The sequence below is a fragment of the Chionomys nivalis genome, chromosome X (assembly GCF_950005125.1).
Source record: "Chionomys nivalis chromosome X, mChiNiv1.1, whole genome shotgun sequence".
NCBI classification, from domain to species: domain Eukaryota; kingdom Metazoa; phylum Chordata; class Mammalia; order Rodentia; family Cricetidae; genus Chionomys; species Chionomys nivalis.
The window spans coordinates 135,163,716-135,184,677 of record NC_080112.1 but is presented as its reverse complement, the minus strand read 5'-3'; the positions used below and the strand labels follow the sequence as shown (position 1 = coordinate 135,184,677).

Below are 20,962 nucleotides of genomic sequence, written 5' to 3'. Positions count from 1 at the left end.
TTATGTCTCAAGAAATACGGTGGAGAGTGATTGAGTAAGACAGGCAACATCAACCTCTGACCCCTCCATGTATACATGCCTTTCCCTCACTCTTTCCCTCTCTCTTCTCCCCTCTCTATCCTTTCTCTCTCTTCCCTTTGCTTGTCTCCCCACCCTCATAAACTAATTGTCTACAGGAGTCAGCTCTGGCCATCCAGCAGAGAACTAGAGTAAACTGACCTTCAATTGTTCCTTAATCACTTCACCCTGCGCAGGTTTTGCCACTTAAGCTTGTTTGGGTTTCCTGGACAAGGTGATAATATACATCAGGCTCAGTCCTGAGATCTCCCAGCCAAGGCCCTTGGCAATGGCTTGTTCCTTGGAACTTTCAACAGCTTTCTCTTCTACTCCCTCCCCTTGCTGTCTGCCAAGCTTCTGATCCTCTGCTTTGTCTCCTTGCTCCTCACCCTGAAGCTTCCCCTGTCCTCCTCAGCCAGGCCCACCCTGAACAGCAAACCATCCTAGCTGAGACCCCATTTCCCACCCCACATCCAGCAGCCCCGCACCTCCTTGGCTAATCTGCTGTAGGCATTGCATGGAGAATGCATGCTGGGGGTGTTTTATGTGGCACTTTCCTATGATAGCAACAAACAGGAGAGGATGATTTGAGGAGGAATTATTCTACAATAGGAAATAGAATAAATGATGAATTGCAGTGCCACCGAAGATTATATAAAGCATGGAGAACTTTTAGAGACATGACATCCAAGGTTAAGTAAAATAAGCAGAGTACAATATGATATATAACATGAGTTATGTCTTACTTTCAAAAAGTCTGGAGGAAAATATACTGAAATGCTAACAGTGGTTGTCTCGATGTGTTGATATTATCACTGACTTTCTTCTTCTTCTTCTTCTTCTTCTTCTTCTTCTTCTTCTTCTTCTTCTTCTTCTTCTGGTTACAATTTCACATAAAATGCATGAAATATGTATTACTTTTGTATCTAAAAAACTGATTTTAAAACGATGAATTGATATGTTAATGTCACATAATGGCTTTTTTCACATCAATCCAACTGTGTAATAGGGAATTTCTATTCTCAGACAATACATACTTGATAGAGCTAAGTCCTGGGTAGAGCCCAGAGAGGAACCTGTTGGAAAAATGAGAATATTTCAGGGGAAGGCTCCTGAGAGGGCAGCCCAGCCAGCCAGCTCTGGATAAGTATGTCCTAGCAGTGTGGTACTGTGCCTTCCCCAGTCCACCCAGCATCCTCCTGGTTCCCTGCTGAATCATCTGGAGAAGTAAGACCCTTTATGAGTCACTCTTGGGTGCTTGATGCTGATTGGCTCCTAACTAGCCTCAGAACTCCACTGCTAAGTTCTCTTTGTGTGACACTTGAAGGTGTTTCCCTCATCCCAGGAATAATGGTACCTAGTTCCTTCCCACTGCTCATTCCGCTGAGCCTCTCATTTCCATCACCCTTGGTTTTAGCTCCCAGAAGTCCACAGAACAGGGGAAACCCCTTGCCCTGCTCACCGACAGTGGCAAAGTCAAGGCAGAAACCTTTCTCCTCATACATGAGGACACACGTGACTTTCTGTTCATCTGATTGTCAATCACTAAGTTTAAGCACTTTGAGGGTGGTGAGGCTCATCCCTGCACATTTGCTGGTGTCACCTCAGGAGCTCTTACCCTGGGTGGCACAGAGTGGCTGTCGGATAACAGCAGTGTTCAAGGTGATGATACATGCCAGTGATCCCAGAGATGCAGAGGCTCAGCCAGGAATATTGGGAGTTCAAGGCCAGAACTTATTTTTTAATGATATATTTAAGATGCTTAAATATGGAATGAATGGATGTATGGACAGACAGATGACTGCTGGAGAGAATGTCACCACTGAAAGATGATTCTGAAAACAGATAGAGCCAGGCTCAGTGCATTATCCGAGTCTGGTCCCCTTGCCTAGGAGGTTAGTCTAACACGTTGACACCTGATGGCCTGACTATTGTAGTACAAATAGATGAGACAGCTCTGACATCTTGTCTTTTTTAGAATCAACAGGAAACAGCGTTCATATATCCATTGCTGTTATACCATGTGATAGCTGTCTTTTGTACCGAGACTTCAAGAATGTCCTGTCTACTCGAATGGTTAGATTTGTGAAATAGAGAAGAGTCCTCCTTTAATCCTTATTCTGTAGCTTTTGAAAGATTTATGAATGTAACTGCCAAAGGGAAAAAGGCAAGAGCTCTTTCTCTCTTGCTTACTAGCATGCTAAGCTTGCTAAGCTAGGAGGAAATGGTTATTGCATTCCATTTGAGTCCTTTATTGAATGACCCTAGGGTATCAATGGCCTTTGTAAAAGATAAAACATAATCTAGATTGACAGGGTGCTTATAACAAGGGCCCTTTCTCCTTATTTTTGTTCTTAAAAAACCTGTTTCATTTCGTTTTAGACCTAGAAGGTTTTGACTCTGTGGTGTCATCTACTGAGAAACTCAGCCACCCAACCACAAGCAGACCAAAAGCTACGGGAAGGCGGCCTCCATCTCAGTCGCTCACATCTGTAAGTGTCTCTTCTCTACAGCTGAAAAGCAAAAAGGACTGGAGATTCTGGCTAAGGACTCTTCAAGCAGATGCTGCCTTTTCTACACCCCAGAAGAGGGAAGGGGAGAAGGAGGCCGCCACATATACTGCCAACTAAAAATACTTGGAGAATCTTTTGAATCGAGCAGTGTTGCTTTCTGTTTGCTCTTTGTGTTTCTGCCAGGAAGATGGCACTCCCTGTTTCCCACTTTGCTTCTGTCTCTCTTTGGACCAGTTCTTGTTTGAACCTGAAATGAAATTGGAAAGCAAAACAGAGAAATAGCCTAGTTTGGCCTATTAAGAAGACAAAGCTTACTCAATAAATATTTGCCACAATGCAGTTGCAGCCAGTGGCCTGTATCTTCCCAAACCCCATCATCAGAAGGCCTCCAAAGAAACCCATACAGACCTCCAAGAGGTTGTATTTAAGCTTATGAAGTACACGGTCTATAGAAGAGACCAATGAGAACACTCAATGATAACCCAAAGACGGTTGCTTTTGTTTGGGCAGTTTTAAGTAACTTTTTTATTATGAACCTACTATATTCATTGTTGTGCCAAATTTGAACAACATGACATATAAGGAAGAAAGTAAGTTTTCCAAGTCCTGCCATAAGAGCAAAGAAGTGCTATAGCCTCTTGTTGTATATAGCCTTAGATTTTGTCAAAACTTTCAATTTTTTTTTGCTCAAAACTGGGATCATGTAATATACACTGTTTTGAATTTTACTTCCACCCCTAAACTTAAACTGCACACCATTCCCCCCAATCATTACCAATTCTTCCAGAATGACAAATTTAATGACTGCCTACTTTCTATAGTGTGAGTACATAAGAATTTATCTAGTGAGTGTACTGTTTATTATTGGATTTTGATGATGACTCCAAGTCTTTGTTATAAGCCATACTGACATGAATGTTGTTAGGTTTGGGTTTTCTGAATGTGGGGCACTGGGAAGTATGTTGCCTTGCTGTTGCCATTAGTTACAGACTCCCCACCCCTACCTCACCCCCCACACACACACACGAGGTCATTTCCCTTCCACAAGCAGCGTGTATGTGTTCATTTGTTTTGTCTACTGATTATCAGTCTGTCTGTCACATCGCCTTGCCCTTTGCAGTTCTAAGGCCTTATAACCTCCCTCCAGCTACACCAAGGAATTTAACCATTTGCAGGTTTCTTAGGATTTTTCTCTTTTCGCCTCCTCATCAATCTCGCCTGTGTTCATATCATTTAGAGGAAAAGAGAATGCCACTTCCTTCGAGCCTTTTCTCTCATATCTACTGAGTCTGGAAGTATGGCTTGAATTGTCCTGTTTTTCTGCCCTATATGAACTACACATAACTTTGTGTTGATACATTTTTTGAGATAAAGACTTAAAGAAGTGGCTTCCTTTACATTCTTTTAGAATTCTCTGGCAACCTGCCTTCTTTCCTTTCTCCTGTCCACATTCTACAAGCCCAACATGCACATATACACTCAACCTATCTGATTGCTTCTTGCCATGTTTGTATTCCAATTTCCCAATCCTACCACTTCTGTCTTCTCTTTAAATCCTTCATCATTTTTGTTTTCCTTCCAAGTTTTCATAAACCTTTAAGGTATAAAGAGCTTGGTGTCTCTCCAGGATTAAATATTAAGTGGTTCAAATGATTCCCCCTTAGTTCATAAATCCCATGTTGAGAAGTTTGTGTATTATTTTTGAGACCAAGTAGTGGTACCTCATCATCACCCAGATTTTAGGCTACACACAGTTGTTTATTTCTTGGTCGACATATATTCAGAGATATCTATCTCCTGTGGACAGGACACTGTGTCAGATACCAAGAATCCAGATGGTAATGAGAAGTACACGGTACTTTTTATAAGATGCCATTCATTCTTATCCATCCCCATTTGGGTGGACACACTAAATTCTTGCTCACTCTTGAAATTAGCACCTGTGGGATTTTCATAGCAAATGGGATTAGTGGATAAGGACATAGTCCTCAAAGGCCAGTGCGGGAATAACTGAAGAAACACTAGTTATGGTTCCCCGGCCTGGGGCAGTTTCCTTCTAATAGGAGCTCAGGCAGTATGAGTTGTGTAAAAGGAGGCTTTTTATCTTGAAAAGATCCATATATCACACAGTGGTTGAGTAGGTAAGCCTGGATTACTAAGAAAGCTTGGTGTGGGGGGGGGTGCATATTTTAGGTAATTGGATTTTCAGATTAAATAAAGATTAACAAATAAGACCTCTAGAAGCCAAACCTTGGCTGAAAAATACCCCTAAATATTTTAAGTTTCTGCCTTGGTAAATAGGATTAAAGGAAGGAAAAGTATTTGTGAGCATAATTTTTCCATTTTTTTCAAATGGTAATTCTAAAAAGAACCATTTATCTACCCCAGGTTAGAAAGCAAGGGAGTGAAAATGAAGCTGAATTTGAGCTCGCTCCAACATATTTCTAGAAGACTCTTCATTTCAAAAAGAGTCCTTGCACCAGGGACTCTTTATTTCATTTGTTTTCTTCTTAACTTGAGACATTCTGGCTAAGAAATTCCTTGTAAACAAGAGAATCCTAGTGACTTGCTTCCCACTCTTATCTTTTGGGCATTTACAGTGATTTCACAGTGAGGCAGAAAGGGCAGGGGTGTCGAACTGTATTTTACCCATTGATGCTGCTGTTCTGTATAAACCTTAGCAAATACACTCCAGAATGGTGCTTACTGTTCATAGTAATGAGGGCAGGGATTAGTAGCAGATACCAAAGGAGAGGTGAGCTTATGCGAGTGGACAGGGCTATGCTGTGGGGCTATGTCAATGCCCATTACTCTTGGTCCCTTGCCTCTAGAAATGCCCTCCTCTCAAATGGATCTTTGAAGGCTCTGCCATCTACAGCAGATGTAGTAATTCTAGAGTCAACGAATAGGGTGCAAAGACGGATAAAGGAGAGGAGGATATGAGGCAGTTTCCTATCGACTGTGGGTCATTTTCTCCCACGCTGCTAGCCCCAAAAGGACTGGGACCACATATGGCATATGGTCATTGAGCCTGCAGTAGCAGCTCAGTGTAAGGCACACAGTAAGAAATGTTTGGAGAAAAGAGAGACTTGGAAAGGCTGTACAACAGATGCTTACATGGTTGAAGTGATTGATGGGCATCAGGGGCAGCTCCCAGTTTAGCTTCTTGGGGCTTGGTCCAAGTCCTGCTGCTAGGGAACCATACGGTTATCTGTTGTAAGAAGATAAGAGCATCCTTTCCGCTTCACAGTGTTATGGAGACGGATCAAATAGAAGTGCTGATTGCTTTGGAAAGCAAACAGCATCACATTAACAAAGCTGTGTCAGCTAAGGTATGATTCTGACGAAGGCATTTTCTTTTGGCTTTATCCAGTCCTCCCTTTCAAGCCCCGATATCTTTGACTCCCCAAGTCCCGAAGAAGATAAAGAGGAACACATTTCGCTTGCGCACAGAGGACTAGACGTGTCGAGGAAGACTTCCAAGACTGTTACCATATCCCAAGTGAGTGAGCGGCCAGGGTGAGGTGTCCCTGCCCTTCCATGCATGTACTAACAATGGGTTAGAAACCAAGCAAGATAGATAAACAGACAGTGGGGATGAATGTTTGTCATTCTTTAGTGGTAATGATTACTGTAGTCATCAGAATCCCTTAGATGTGTTATAGAGTCCCTGAGCTGTGCATACAAGTGTTTGTTTTGCAGTTTCTCTTGTAGTCCACACTCTTCACAGTGTCACATGTACATCTGCCAAAGAGCCCGCAGACCCTTCTGCCACCTGATGAACTTCAACAGTTGGGGAACACCTCACTGACTTTATTAAATGCTGTGCTCTCTGCTCATAGATCTTCTCTTTTATATTCAAAACTGGCAAAAAAATATTATTGGAAGATTTATTTTTAATTTTATACTTACATGGTCTTGTAAAGAAAAGTTGCCTTGGATTCATGGTCTAAAGTAAATTTATAATCTAAAGCATTTTAATTTCACTCCATGCCCAGAGAATGGTAAAGCTGATTTGAGTAATTTGATATAAGAAACAAAGAGAACATTGTTATGCTGGTCATAGTGCCACCTGGTGGGGAGGTGAGGTAGGAACAATGACTTGACACGGAGTTTGAGACCAGCCTGGATAGCATAGTGAACACTCCCCTTCTCAAGAAAGAGAGCCATACACACACAGGGATGGGGGTGACAAAGATAAAGACCAATGGAGAGAAGGGGGTGAGGAGAGAAAGTGTAACTCAGTGGAAGAGCACTTGCCTGGAATGTGTCAGATCCTGGGTAAGATTCCCGCTACAAAAAGGACATCATTTAGCTACTGAATGCAGCTTTGGTGAGTAAAAATCGTACACACGTTCAGATCTTCCTACAAATAAATGGAGACTTTAAAACCACATCTTCTTGTATTTTAAAAAAAAGACTCAAGTAAGATTGTTTTCTTGGAACATTAGCAACGTTTTAATGTCTAGAAGCACAAAACAGTAGTTATTTGAAGCAGGCATTAGCACAAACAAATCAAAGATCGGAACAGATTTTCCTCCTCATAGATTCGAGAGTTTGCATTACGGATTTTTCTTGAACTCTGATACAGTAAGCAAAACGTGATCCTATAAAGCATATCAATTTTAATAACCCACAAAGCCAAGATATTCTTCCTTTTCAGAGGATTCTATTGACTGAAATTGGATTTAAACTAGTTTTGTTGTTTAGTTTTTTTGGTGTCTGTAGGCATAACTTCAGTTTCCTGGTCTTGGTCATCCTAGGGATGTCTCTACAGTGACACCTACTGGCGAATAGTGGCTTTTCATGTTTCTGGTCTGCACAGCTCTATCCCATTAGCCTATTTCAGTTCCCTGGAGTTGTCAGGTTGGATATTTCACTCCTTCAGGAAATTCCACTTGAACTAATTTGATCAAGGAGTGTGATGACCTAGACCATGTGAGGGACTAAAAACCTAATTGTTAGCTGCAGTGAACTGGTCTGAGAGCCCATCAGACAGAAAACAGCAAAAGAACTATTGATCTTGGAAGTGTCTGGAAGCCAGTTATGGGCACTGGTGGGTCTTGAGAGAGAGGTAAGAGAGGATGGGAAATGGTAGAAGACATGAAGCCTGGGATATATAATGTAATATAATCAACAAAGAAAACAAGAGAAGAGCACAGATCCTCAGACTCCATCAGCCATAGACACTGTGCCCGGCCGAGGATCTAACTGGTAAAGGGGAGTTGAATTCCAGCTCTGATGATTATTAGATTAGATCTAAGACTTGAGGAGCTTTCCCTATAAGCCTCAGTTTCCTGCTTGGTACAATGCATGTGAAAGATGATCACTGTTTACATTATAGAGCTGGTGTCCAGGGTGCAATCAGAGTTTTGTAAATGTAGGTTGCTCTTGCCTCGTACTATGACTCCTCCTAACAACAGAGCCCCCGCTGGCGGAGCGCTCTCCCTGGCAGCAGAGAGTGCTTTTCCTCAATGGTAACTTGGCAGAGAAAAGGCGAACAGAGAGACTGGGAACGATGGCCCATCTGCTTTTGGCACACTCTGCCCAGTCTCTGCCTCTAGCACAGCCTGAATCCAGACTCTACCTCCTTGCTGCTGCCATGCCAGCTGAACCCCTCCTTGGCGCCTTCCTTGGGATGGCCGGCTGAGCGCCTGCTGCTGGAGGAAATCCCATGGTTGCTGCGCCAAGCTTCACCACCAGCCCTGGCTTTTACCCTATCACTCACCCTCTCTGCTCCCCAAATCCTATCCCACTACTCCCCCCCTCCACATCAGCCTACCTGCTCACTTGCCCTTGCTAGTGCTTTCCCTTTGCGCCTGCCAGGCACTTGTACTCCCTCTCATCCAAGACTGATATACAGCCTGTGTCCTCCTCGGGACACCTTGCCATCAGGCCTTTCCCGCCTTTTCATCTTTAGCCTGTCTGTCCATAGGCTTCTCCCCTAATTCTCATGCAGCTCAGGGTCTCACTCATCTGTGAAAGCAAATAAAACCTTCCTTCTAGTCTATCTCCCCAGGAAGCTTCTGCCTGAGTTCACACCCCCTCCTCTCCCTCTTCCTTCCTCAGACAAGTTTGTGGAAAGGATCTTCATTTTTGTCAGCCATATTGCTCAGTGCCATTCATAAGCTGGTTTCTCACCACTGGGTCTCTGTCTCCATACTTGTACTACCAAGTGGGTTCTGTTTCCCTCTCAACCCAGTGACACACTTATCCAACCTTTATTTTCCTCTAGGGACCACCCCTAAGCCAAGGCCTTCCACTGGCCTTTCTTCATTCCCTCTCTCACTATTTCCCAATTGTCAAGAGCTCTCTCTTCCTTCTCTTCTTGCTTCATTTTAGAATTCCCCAGCTTCCCCCATTGGGCATCTTCTCATCTCTCTTATATAAACACCCATGACTTCCTCTCCGTTGGCCCAGCTTATTATTTTAGCTGCTTGCTCTGGCCACTAGGCATACCCTGTCAGTTAGCCCTCTGATTTCTAAAAGTCAAAACCTAAAATGATTATCTGGGCCTTCCTCCATGAAAGGTACATCCGCCTGTTCCTTCCCTCTCCACCTATGGCCTTGTGTTTCTTTCTTTACCCTCTAGTCTATGTAGGTCGTCATCTCTGACAATGGAAAGCTGAGCTGAGGGCAGAGACTCCATTGACTTTACCCAGTCCCCACTTCGGTACCAGGAGTGATGCCCATGACCTTTGTTAGATGTGCCTGCCTTACCCACATCTCTCAAAATAGGCTTCATTCTAGGTCATTACCTAATCATATACTCACCATTTCTAGCTTGCATGGTGTCAGAGTCTCGGCAGATCTGTCTGGTGCCAGGCTTGCCAACTCTCAGGCCTTTCTATCCCCCACAGCACCCATGAGGTATGCAGGGTATGCGGCCATTTGAACCATCCCCTTCTCGCCCTGCCACCAGCATTACTGCTCCTTTTATCCGAGCCAGGATTCTCACTACTGTGTTTTGCTTCCTGGTCTTTAGGCCATTGTCTAGGACTTCCCCTCCTCCTAGAGCGTCTTTCTCCAACAGCCTCCCCTCGACAAGATGAACTCTTAGCTGCTTGCTCCTTCCTTCCTGAAATGTGGCTGCTTTGATGTGTTTCTGGGACTCTCTGTGCTTCCGCCCTCTTGTGCTGCGATGTATTGCGTTGTCTGTCTGCCAGTGCCCCGGTACTTTCTAAGCTCCTAGAGGCCAGGAAAATGCCTTGCTTACTTCAGGCTTTGTAGGGCCTGACAAGCCACTTTGTACGTCTCGGTGTATATGAAACCAATCTGGGACCGTCTTGCCTAGAAAGAAGATGGAATTTAAAGTACATGCAGGTAGCCCTTGGGCGGTGGTCTATCTGTACCAAGTTGGCCATTGATGGCTTGTGAGTGAAGGAATAAATGAGTAGTGTGTGGAGAAAGGTGTGGGCTTGGGTGTTGAAGGTTGGTTTGAGTCACCAGGACAGGGAGGCAGCCCCAGCACAGATCCCAGGCTCTGAAATCTCTCCACCTTCCCTTTTCACAGGTGGCAGACAACAAGGCATCCCTGCCACCCAAACCAGGAACCATGGCAGCTGGCAGCAGTGGGCCAGCCTCTCTCTCTTCAGTGGCATCCTCGCCCATGCCATCCTCTTTGGGAACAGCTGGACACAGAGCCAATTCTCCATCTCTGTTCAGCACAGAAGGAAAACCAAAGATGGAGCCTGCAGCCAGCAGCCAGGCTGCTGTAGAGGAGCTTAGGACCCAAGTCCGGGAGCTGAGGAGCATCATTGAGAGCATGAAGGACCAGCAGAAGTGAGTGCCAGGGACCCCTTTGCAGCTCTTTCCAGGTGGCTTTCCACTGGCTAGCCATGGCCTACTTCTGAAAGCTTGGATCTCACTCTGCCCAGAGGGTGGGCGAGGCAGCGGAGCTGAAAGTGGGTATGGGCTGCTGGGAGTGGGTATAAACTGCAACAGGCCTATGTTATATTTAATTATGTTATTTTTTAAAGAAATATCCCACCTACTATGTGCTTGCCAAGTTTTCCTGAGGTTGGACTGCTGATTTAGGGATTGTCGACTGCTTTCCTAGGCCCTAAGTGGTACCCATACAGATGTGGATATGTGTGTTCAAATAACTATGCTAATGAATCATAACTAGTTTATGTCAGGTTATAACTAGCTGTAACCAGAGTGTTACCAGCAGTGCTAGGACATAGTCTCAAGTATGGGGGACCATCATGGTATTCCTCGGGAATTGAACAAATGTACTGTCACATGTTTGCTGCGATGTTTCTGAAGTTTTTGTCCCATTTCACAAATGTACACATCTAATACCTCAAAACAAAGGGAATGCAGTGCTTAGAGCAGTGCAAAGAACAGAGTCCCAGCTTTACAGACTGAGTCGCTTCCTTCAACTTTATTATTTTGAGTTGGAGAAGGCATTGGGCTATAGGTCCCATGTTTGCTCTCTTTCAGACTTCATTTCAATATTGTTAATTCATGTATTTAAGGTTCAATTAGTGTATCTTAAGGTAAAGTCAATTTGTGGGATTTTGTGAGAATTAGTGAAAACATACCAGTGACCTATTATTCAGATAATTTCTGTAGAAAATTGAAGTATTTATGGAATGGTGAAAATATCTGCAATGGGCCTAGGGAGATGGCTCAGTAAGAAAGTCCTTACCACACAAACACGAAGACCTGAGTTCAGATCTCAAGCATGCATGTACAAAGCATCTGTAATCCCAACTCTGGGGAGGCAGAGACCAGAGGATCTTGGGTCGTACTAGCCAGTCAGTCTAGCTGAATCAGCAAGCTTTGAGTTCAGTGAGAGACCCTGCTTCAAGCAATAAGGTAGAAATTTAGGGAGGCACATGATATCATCAACCTCTGACCTCTCCACGCCCATGCGCACACAAGGACTTGCACATACACATGAACATGAAAAAAACATGAACAAAAAGTGACTATAGTGAAAATTATTCTGTAAGTACCCCAGTGGTTATAAAAGAGAAGTTAGAGGTACTGGAGTCTAGTTATTGCGAAAATCAGGCCACCACTTTGTGCCTGAGTTTCCCCATCTTCTCCTGTTGGGAGAAATTTCGCCTAAGAAATTGCTAAGGTCATCTCCAGACCTGACATTTGAAGGCTACATGATTTGGTAGCTCCTTACCAAATAACAGCAAACCTTTCTGTCTAAACGAAATCTTAAGAAGTAACAGTACAAAGAGAGAATGTTCGGGGGAGGTGAGCTGGTTCAGCAGGTAAAGGGGCTTGCCACCTTAGGTAGCTTTCTGTTGCTGTGATAAAGACCCTGACAAGATCGAACTTAGGAGGAAAGGTTACAGTCTATCGTCATGGGAAGTCAAGGCAGGAACTTGGAGTCAGGAACTAAGGCAGACACCATGGTGGTGGAGTGTTGCCTAAGAGCTTGCTCCCCATGACTTGCTTATCCTGTTTTTTTATGCAACCCAGGACCCACCTGACCAGGGGCAGCACCATGCATAGTGGGCTGGGCTCTCTCACATCAGCCATTAATCAGAAACACTCCACAGACTTGCCTAGAGGCCATTATAGTGGAGGCATTTTCTCAGTTGAAGTTCTTTCTTTGCAGATGACCCTGACTTGTGGCAAGCTTACAAAAACTTAACCAGCACACCATCCAACAACGTAAGGCAGGGATGACCTGACTTCCAGAGAACCCACATAAAGCTGTAAAGAGAGAACCAACTCCACAAAAGTTGTTCTCTGACCTCTACACAATGTAGAATGCACGTTCCTGCTCCCATCACACAGACACACACACACACACACACACTCACACACATGCACACACACATACATACATACTGGGGGGATTAAAAAATAAATTATTTTTGGTCCATAGTTTCTTTGCAAAAAGGTCAGATAGATTTCATAGTGATTATAGATTTTCTTATCTCTCATTGGGAAACTCTGGACTTTGAGTTGATCCTATTTGCATTTGCTTTTCAGACGTGAGATTAAGCAGTTACTGTCAGAGCTGGATGAAGAAAAGAAAATTCGGCTTCGGTTGCAGGTGAGTCCCTCAGCACTCTGCTGTCCATGAAGCCTGAGCTCAGTTGGTAATGGAGCCAAACTTAGGGCTTCCGGTTGAAAGGAAATGATTGCCATTGGGCGTGGTGGCTCATACTTTTTAATTTCAGCACTGGGAAGGTTGAGGAAGGAGGCTCACAGGTTCCAGACAAGCCTGGGCTATATACATTATAAGTCCCATGGGCAGTCTGAGCTACCAAGTGAGATCCTGTCTAAAAAGGGAGGGGGGGTCGAAGAAAAAGAACATGACTGACGCCATGAGAATGTCTCAGAGTCATAGAGTCTTATATTCTATCTTTACCTGAGCTCCAAACGCTCTTAGGGAAGGAAGAGCTGAATCGACATACTCCTAGTTGGGGTTCTAGTTTGGAATTTATTTTAAACATATCGCCTGTAAAATATCCCCTCCAGTTTATAGGATAATATAGTATGCCTCATCATACTAAGTACCAGAGGACATGGTATACCAGAGGCTCTGTTGTTAGCTGGGTTCCATTTCCATATTAGCCTTTCACTTCAGCTCTTCTCCCCAGTGGCCTTGTTAGTCCTTCCCCCTCTCACTACTGATCCAACCTTGTCCTGACGGCTGGTGGAGATCTTGTCGTGGAATCATTCCAAAAGGGCACATGATGCCTAGAAGAGGATAGGAAACGCTCACCATCCTGTTGGGAGTGCTTCCACCTACTTTTTAGGGTCACTCTCAGATGGTCTTGATTGCCTGCTCCGCCTTCTGGCCATAAATCTAGGGTCATTGCTGCTTTTGATCAGCTTTGGAGCCTAGGAACCCGGGAATGACTAGGCGCACTATTTGCCAGGGTACTGTGCGTGAGTGCCTGGTTTCAGGTTTATATTGTTTCTGGCATTGCTATCAATTCTTAATTCAGATGTCATTTTACCAGTTTCATCCCTAAAATTATCAGCTTGAGTCTTGTCTTTGCATTGATGAGGGTGATTATCTTTCAGCTTCTCTAAGTGCAGCCGTTTCATGATGCCTGTGTTTGCTGCTTTCCCCCCTCTTTATAGATGGAAGTGAATGACATAAAGAAAGCGCTTCAATCAAAGTGAATACTTGATAATTGAGATGTTACATTTTTCACCCTGAGTCCGAGACTCAAATTTTCTGCCCCAGCCAAAATCATCTTGTGCCAAAAGATTAAAGGTTTGCCTCAACATGTCCCTGTTTGAATGATTAGCACAAAAGTCTTGATAGCACAACACAAATTCCATCCAAGAGGAGACTCTTTCCCATGGTGTCGTCCTGGGTCTGGCAGTGGTTGTGATTCATAGCCAATTGTGCTAAAGGCTTTTCTACCTTGAGATCTCCTGCGAAATGAAAACTCAGGCAGTTTAGTCCAGAGTAGTACTATTTTGATGATATTTTCCATTAATAAAATGTAATTTCAGATTCTTCGTTTACAGGCTTTATAATTTTATGATTTTTTTAAACCGTGTTTTGTCACAGATTCCCCTAGTGTTTGTGCTAACCTAGTCAAAAGCAGGTGTCTTGCTCACTTGCTGCAGGTGGAATGAACGCCACCTGGCTTTGTATTTCCCTTTAGGATTCTATTACATATGCAATTTGAGGTCCAACCCTTCCCTTTCCCTGCCGGCCGACCCCCACCACTCGAAGAGAAATTTTAGCTTATATATGATGGTATATTTACAAAAAGAGAAAGAGAAAATCTGGTATTTGCAATGATCTGTGCCTTCTTTCTACCACCCTCTTGATTGGAGCTTTTGTGATGCAGCTACCATGATTCCAAATAAAGACAAAAAAAATCAGCCACTAATCCTTGTCCACTAGAGGCCGCTGTCTTCGCAGCTTCTCTTAGCCAAAGGTCCTAAGAGGAGACAGCTGGCAAGTCTGGCCTGCTCTTTGGTACCAGCTGTGACTTTTCAGTTTCGCCCACTTTGAGGTTGTTCATGAAACTAGAAATGTCATTCCAGCTTGATTGTTTTATCATCAGCCAAGTTAAACCCCTGCTTCCTGCCTTTTACACCTATTGCGTGAACAGAGTATGCATTATTAAAGCAAAAATAAATAAAAATAAAATGCAAATAAAAACGGGGGGGAGTTGGATTATTTCCTGCACTGGGTTATGCGTGTGTGTGTTATTGTTTAAACTGTATTCACAGTGTCATTTGCCTTGTGCACTTGTAACCCACTCCTGAGATCCAGGAGAACAGGAGGAGGGTCTTGTGGAAATGTAGCTATTGGATCTTTCCTGCACTTATGGAATTGCTTTTTCTTTCCCAGTGAAACTGATGTTTGCTTGTCTGCTTTATCTTTATAGTACATGAACAGTTCAGCCTTAGACTATGTAACTGTTTTCTCATCCTTAGCTGAAAATGGGGGGCATCCTTTACAGCAAGATTGTTGATGGGGTAGAGGTGGAAGGGGTGGTCCCTTGATGCTCCCCAAATATGTTTGATGTGTTTCTAAACTGCTGCTTTGTCTATTTCCTGCATTTTAAAGTGAAACTACTAAACATTATTAGATTTTCACTACCACAAAGAATGAGAATTGATGACGCCGAAGGAATGATGCAAAACCCCTCACATGATATTCATCACTGAAAATACAACAAATAAATGTCTCTTCCTTTTTCTCCTTGTCTCCCTCCCCATGCCTTGTTCTCACTTGCATACTTGTCCTTTTTGCTCGAGGCTATCCCTTCCCTCCATGTATTTACAGAGTCCTGTTGCCCTAGCCTTCATAGCTGGGGTCACAATAAGAGAAGGGAATGTGTAAAGAAATCATTCTTCATTCCCGTGTGTTAATATAGTTGCCTTTTCAGTAGCCATGGTCTCAGTGTGCTTGGGGCCAAGAGCAAAAGGTTTCTACAAGCAGTGTAAAGCATTCCTGTTGCCCTTCACTGTGCTAAGCCTTTCTGTATTACACTTGAAGCCTTCAGAGATTTCCTACCACCTGTTACAACAGTGAGGACTAGATTCTTGGTGTCTGAATTTCTCATTTGTTTGTTAGAAAATTCCTATTGATGATATAGCATGTTTATACAGAGTGAGCCAACTTCATTAACAATGAAATTGAGAGATTGGAGCATCCTCAATCGGTGCTGGTAACATGGAATGTGGAGGGCTGATGTCTTCCCCTAAGAGAGGCATTGGATTGCTTTTGGGGTGTACAGAGACAGAGAGAGAGACAGAGAGAAAGTGATTATAGAGAAATGAGCTGGTTTATCCAGCCTCATTACTGTCCCTTAGGCTAACCAGCAAGAAGATTGTGCGTCACAGAACTGGATGAACCACTACCCAAACAGCCACCATCTTTACTCTTGACCAAATGGACCCATCAAGAATATTGAAAAGCTTGGAATGATCACTTTTTTGAAAATTAAAATTCCTTTGCATTTAGCATGGACTCAGCCAGGCATCTATGGAGATTATTTTTTTGCTTCATTTTCTAAAGTTGTATTTAGAAAAGTCTTACGTATTGTGCTTTGTAAAAGAAGATGTTTAAAATGAGAATTTGTGAAAATATTTTTGTTCAAAGTTGTCATTGCCCAAGAGGAATGATGTCTTGGGACACAAACCCCTTTTCTCTATTTTACACAATTTGATTACTCTGACAGAAATGTCCTTAGAAGACACGAAGTATTCCATTAAAAATCTGTGCCTGTGAATTCCATTTTTTAAATTGTTAGATTTTACATTCCTACCGAAGCATAAAATGCTAGCTGGGTATAAATTCTTTTCAGTGTGAAAACCATTAAATTATCATTATTGGAATAATTGTGTAAAGCCATTTTTATTTGTACACAGTCCTCAAGGCAGCACACTGAAGTACATGATCCATTTCCCTCCAATAAGAACATCCTGTATCTATCATCACATTTGTCTGTGGTTAGTAATGGTGTGGTTTTATTTCGTTTCACAAGCAGTTCCTTTATGGTAAGACTGCAGGGTGTTTAATTTATTGCTCATAGTTGCCATGGTTTGTATAAAAATAATCTCCAGGTTCCATAAGGACTTTTGTATTATAACCTGAGGTCATCGCAGTCATTTTTTTTTTTTGCATCAGATTAGGTTTTAGTCCTTTAAGTTATTTTTATACAAAGTAATGTCAAGATGTTTCTGCACTAAGAGGGCTTGATGAAAAGCACTTCCCGTTGGTTCTGTACAAATGAAAAGTGGAATAAAACAACACATTTTATGAGTGACCGGGTGCTCGGTATGGCTGATTGCAGCAGCTGACAGAGGGAAGGTTGAGTGCTCAGGACTTGGCTGAGTGACGGAGGTGCTGTTCCTAAACCTAGCTTGGCAGGGTCTAGGCAAAGGACCCTCTTTCTCATCCAGAAACAAATGTCAGTTGTATAAGGACTGATAGGGAAATTCAAGACCCTTGAGATGAACCACCCTTACCTACCATGCTGAATTTTGTCCCTAGCTCACAACGCTTTGTTTCCAGGTAGCTCCTGAACTGAAATAACCACACATGGAGAAGGTACAGCTCCCTGCGAGGTTTTTGTGTCTTTTACTTTTAATAAGACAGACCGTTCTTAGTAACAGCTGTGGCCCTGTATGCTCCCTTGTGAGTTTGGTATTCACAGCAATAGGACTTTATTATTTGCTTTCATATAGGATCTCCCTCAAGCTTGCCATAGTACTTCTGCCTACTCAGTGCTCTACCTCACAGCTGGAGGCCGCCATGCCCAGTGAGTGATAGGGCAACCAAACCATAGAACAATGTCATTTGGTTGTAATCTAGTTTTTGACAAGAGAGGTTGAGTTTTCTCTGCCACTGTTTTTCCACGGTGCCAGAATGTATCAGATAAACTCACAATGTACAGCGGTTTCAATGACAGCAATTTACCAGATACTTTCACTTTCCTTGATAATCCTGACCAAGATGAACCCACGTTCTTATATTCCAGTCTTAATTATTAACTCTCAGATCACGGACCACACATATACACATATTGATGTGCACTGGTAACAGAATGCTTGTAAAGGGTTAAGAGGCCCGAGAACTCCAGAGGTTCAGAGGCCCGGGAAGCAGGAAAGCTCACAGAGATGTAAAGTCTCTGGTGAGAGACTGCTGGTAGGCACAGGTTGGAGAGTGAAACCGCACAGTTGAGTCCAGATCCAGAGATGGAAGAGGAGGAACAAGTTCAAACAAAGGACTTGGCAGATGGATGGACAGTATGTCCAGATGGGCAAACAGGATAGGAAGATGGCAGCTGAATTAGGCTGTGTGAACAGCAAGGACCGAGCCCAGCTGAAGCCCCTGTGACAGCTGAGGGTTCCCTCGGTGGGTCCTTGATGCATATACTATGTGAAGGTCAAATGACAAGGTGGTGCAGACCATGGCTTTTGTCGTGCTAGGTATCCACCTCTTTATATAGAGTTACTTACAACTTTTCCTCTGTCTGGTGTCTCCCTTAAGTTCTTGAGCATGGTTTCCCTGATGTGATTCTAATATGTTCGTGTGTCCCTGAATTCTCAACTCATCCCCAATAAACATAAAGGGTGACACCCCTTATACTCCCGGGAGTAAGTTATTTATCAGTCTCTGCTATGTGGGTGATGCCGGACAGATGGTGCTGTTCAAATATTTCCTCCAGGTGCACAGTTATCTTCTCCCACCAGAGTGGAGTCTCGCAGGACAAGGCACAGCCTGAAAAAACAATTTTGTGCAATACAGAGTAACTTAGAACAGGGTACATGTTGACCTCAATAGAGCCATTCTGTTTAAATGGAAACAAGTTTAAATTATGCAGCTAGGAAGTCCTGAATACATCTGCACCTTACATGCCCCTGAAGACTGTACCTAGTTCTTCAGGAAAGAAGTTTGTTGGCAGGCTTTGAGGTTTGGTGGGGAGATGCCTTAGAAATCAAGATTTCATTATTTCTATTAATTAAAAAAATAACTCATGAGGCATCTACCAATTTTAAGCCAATTTAGCTGATGAAACCAAACACGAAAGTCACAAGGAAATGACATTATTTTTGGGTTGTCCCCCAAAGAAAAAAGTAGGGAGGTCTTAGAAAAAAGGATTCTTTTCAAGCTTCACAATTATACGCAGTCTAAGCAAAGCAAGGGCTGGCTGAAGCTGAAGCTAGCTCTGCCACTGAATGTTCAAGGACAATAACTTGTATGAGAAATGTTCCCCTTTCTCCCTGCCTTGAGTCCAGAGAGAGCTTTGAAATTGCTCTGGTGTTCTCGGGGTGATTTCCTCAAAGAAGGTGAATCTGGCCAGAGAGGGAGACATGTCAATGGGATCTTCAGGTCCGGAAGTAAAACCAATTTACTTTCATAATGCTGCGGATATGGGGTGGGATGCGAGAAAGACCAAGCAGGTTAGAACTGAGACTGCTGAATGTCAAGGTGATGGAGGGTGCTTCACTTGCTGTTAGCAAGAGCCTTTCAAATGAGTCACCATCTCCGTCTCTTAAAAAGGTTTAGCGACCCAGAGCAATGGCTATTACAGTAGGCTTAATAGCTTTTTTTCCCTAGCCACGAAGCTAATAAAGTGGGAGATAAAAAATATGAAGAGAAAGAAAAGTGGACTTCAAGCTCATTTAAAAATTTTCCTTTAATTATTTTGGTCTCTCAAAATTGAGGTTCTTTATATATAGCTTTATTTTCTACATCTCTGTCATGATGTTTTCAAAAAACTATTTGTAATGGCTGTGTAAGATTGGCTCTGTAGATATAGCAGAGAACGTAAGAGTCTTTCATCTGTCATGTATAGGGTGGTTATGATGTGCCAGGCACCACGATGGATGCTAAGTACAACATGATGAGGGGTTTAGTCCCTGCTATCAAGAAGCTTAGAGTCAAGTGGGAGTTGGGAGCAATCAAGTAAGTACGAAAATCATGGTAGAAATGAAAACATGACACCCAAGTTCACAGAACAGGACCCATCCTTTGCCGCAGGGGCACAAGCCACCGGATGCCCTAGAACAGTGTTTCTCATCCCATGAGTCTCAGCCTCTTTGGCGTTAACCCTTTCACAGGGATGGCACAATTTTAAAAGGCCACAGCTTTAGGAAGGTTGAGAAGCGCTGCCCTAGAAGTACGCAGAAAACTAAGCTAGAAAATATGACCAATTGCTGGTGGGTGCCTGAGTGTGGTTTGACTGAGATTGCCAATCTTGAAGACCGCAGATTGGGGAGAGGGGAGGGTTCTGTACTTTCCCGGACTTTCCTGCAGGAGCCTTGCCTGGATTCAGGAGTCCTGGAGAAAGTCAGAGAAAGCTCAGGGAACATGAAGAAATCCACACAAACCCTGCTCCCTTAAGGAGCAAGAGGCAGTGTAAAGGTAAGGATAGGGTAAGGATTTTGAAGAAATAACACTGCCACTGAACTGAAGAGAACTCACTCAGCCATCCCCATCCATTTTATGTAAAAGTATACTATAATCTGCAGGAAAAAGGACTTCAGGTTTATAAAGTAAAACACTGGTTAGTGCTCACTGAAGCTAGAGGAACAGAACGGGGGTAATATATTCCTGTAGGAAGGGCGAAAGCACTTGTGAAAGCTTTACTCCTGAGATACAAGCCCACTGTGCACTCTAAAGATATTAACAAACCCAGCCACCACACTCTACCAGCATGGTAACTGGCCTCCAGGAAAACAGCAGAAAGGGTACATCCAAAGATAAGAGAAGGGACGAAAAAGGTCACTAAAGGAGGAGTGGAGGTGATGGATCATAGGGTAAAGGGCTTACTTGCTTAAGCACAAGACATGATTTCAGATCCTTAGCATCCACTAAAAAGCTGAGCACCATGGTTTGTGCTGTTAATTCCAGTGCTGGGAAGATCAGAGAATCCCAAGGACTTGCTGGCCAGTGAGTCTTGCCAATTGATGAGGCCCACACCAGCCAGTGAGAAACCTTGTCTAAAACGAGAGAAAAGGGGAAGAGGCCTACAAGAATTGTGATTTCTGATGTCCATAGGAAAACAAATATTAGCCACCCACACAGCCCATCTTCTGGGAGGATTAATACCAAGTCCTGCACTGAAAATTTATTGTTGTCATTAATTTTTGTGTATAACGTGCCCAGCTTTCAACATGCCCAAAACTTACATGGCATGCTAATAGGTAAGTAAAGCAGTAAGAGGAGACGAAGCGATGATCAGTGGCAGACTTAGAAATAGCATGATTATTGGAAGCATCAGAATTTGAAATGACTATGGCTCTTCTCTGAAAACTCTTTGAGGAAGGCTGAAAGTGTAGTTCAGTAGTAGAGCCCTTGCCGTCATGTAAAGGGCCTTAGAGTCAATCCCCAGCACCTCTGAAAAATGAAAAGTAAGTATTTAAAGTTGAGCACATCTATAATCCAATAAATTGGGAGGTGAAGGCCAACCTCAGCTACTTGGTGA

At 43.3% G+C, this 20,962-nt stretch overlaps 1 protein-coding gene across 8 annotated transcripts in view; it reads left to right on the top strand.

The window, feature by feature from the left end:
• Sh3kbp1 (SH3 domain containing kinase binding protein 1) overlaps positions 1-16,628 on the top strand; it is a 341,909-nt gene extending 325,281 nt beyond the window's left edge. For 3 of the 8 annotated variants that reach the window (XM_057759522.1, XM_057759521.1, XM_057759528.1), the window contains 5 exons: positions 2,440-2,549; positions 5,944-6,072; positions 10,084-10,352; positions 12,534-12,597; positions 13,638-16,626. In XM_057759522.1, coding sequence (XP_057615505.1) covers positions 2,440-2,549; positions 5,944-6,072; positions 10,084-10,352; positions 12,534-12,597; positions 13,638-13,679 — 614 coding nt within the window. In that variant the 3' untranslated portion in view covers positions 13,680-16,626. Of the gene's footprint in view, positions 1-2,439; positions 2,550-5,943; positions 6,073-10,083; positions 10,353-12,533; positions 12,598-13,637 lie in introns of all 8 variants that reach the window. The other 5 variants (XM_057759526.1, XM_057759524.1, XM_057759523.1 and 2 more) reach the window with 4 other exon arrangements.
• Positions 16,629-20,962: the final 4,334 nt, after the last annotated feature.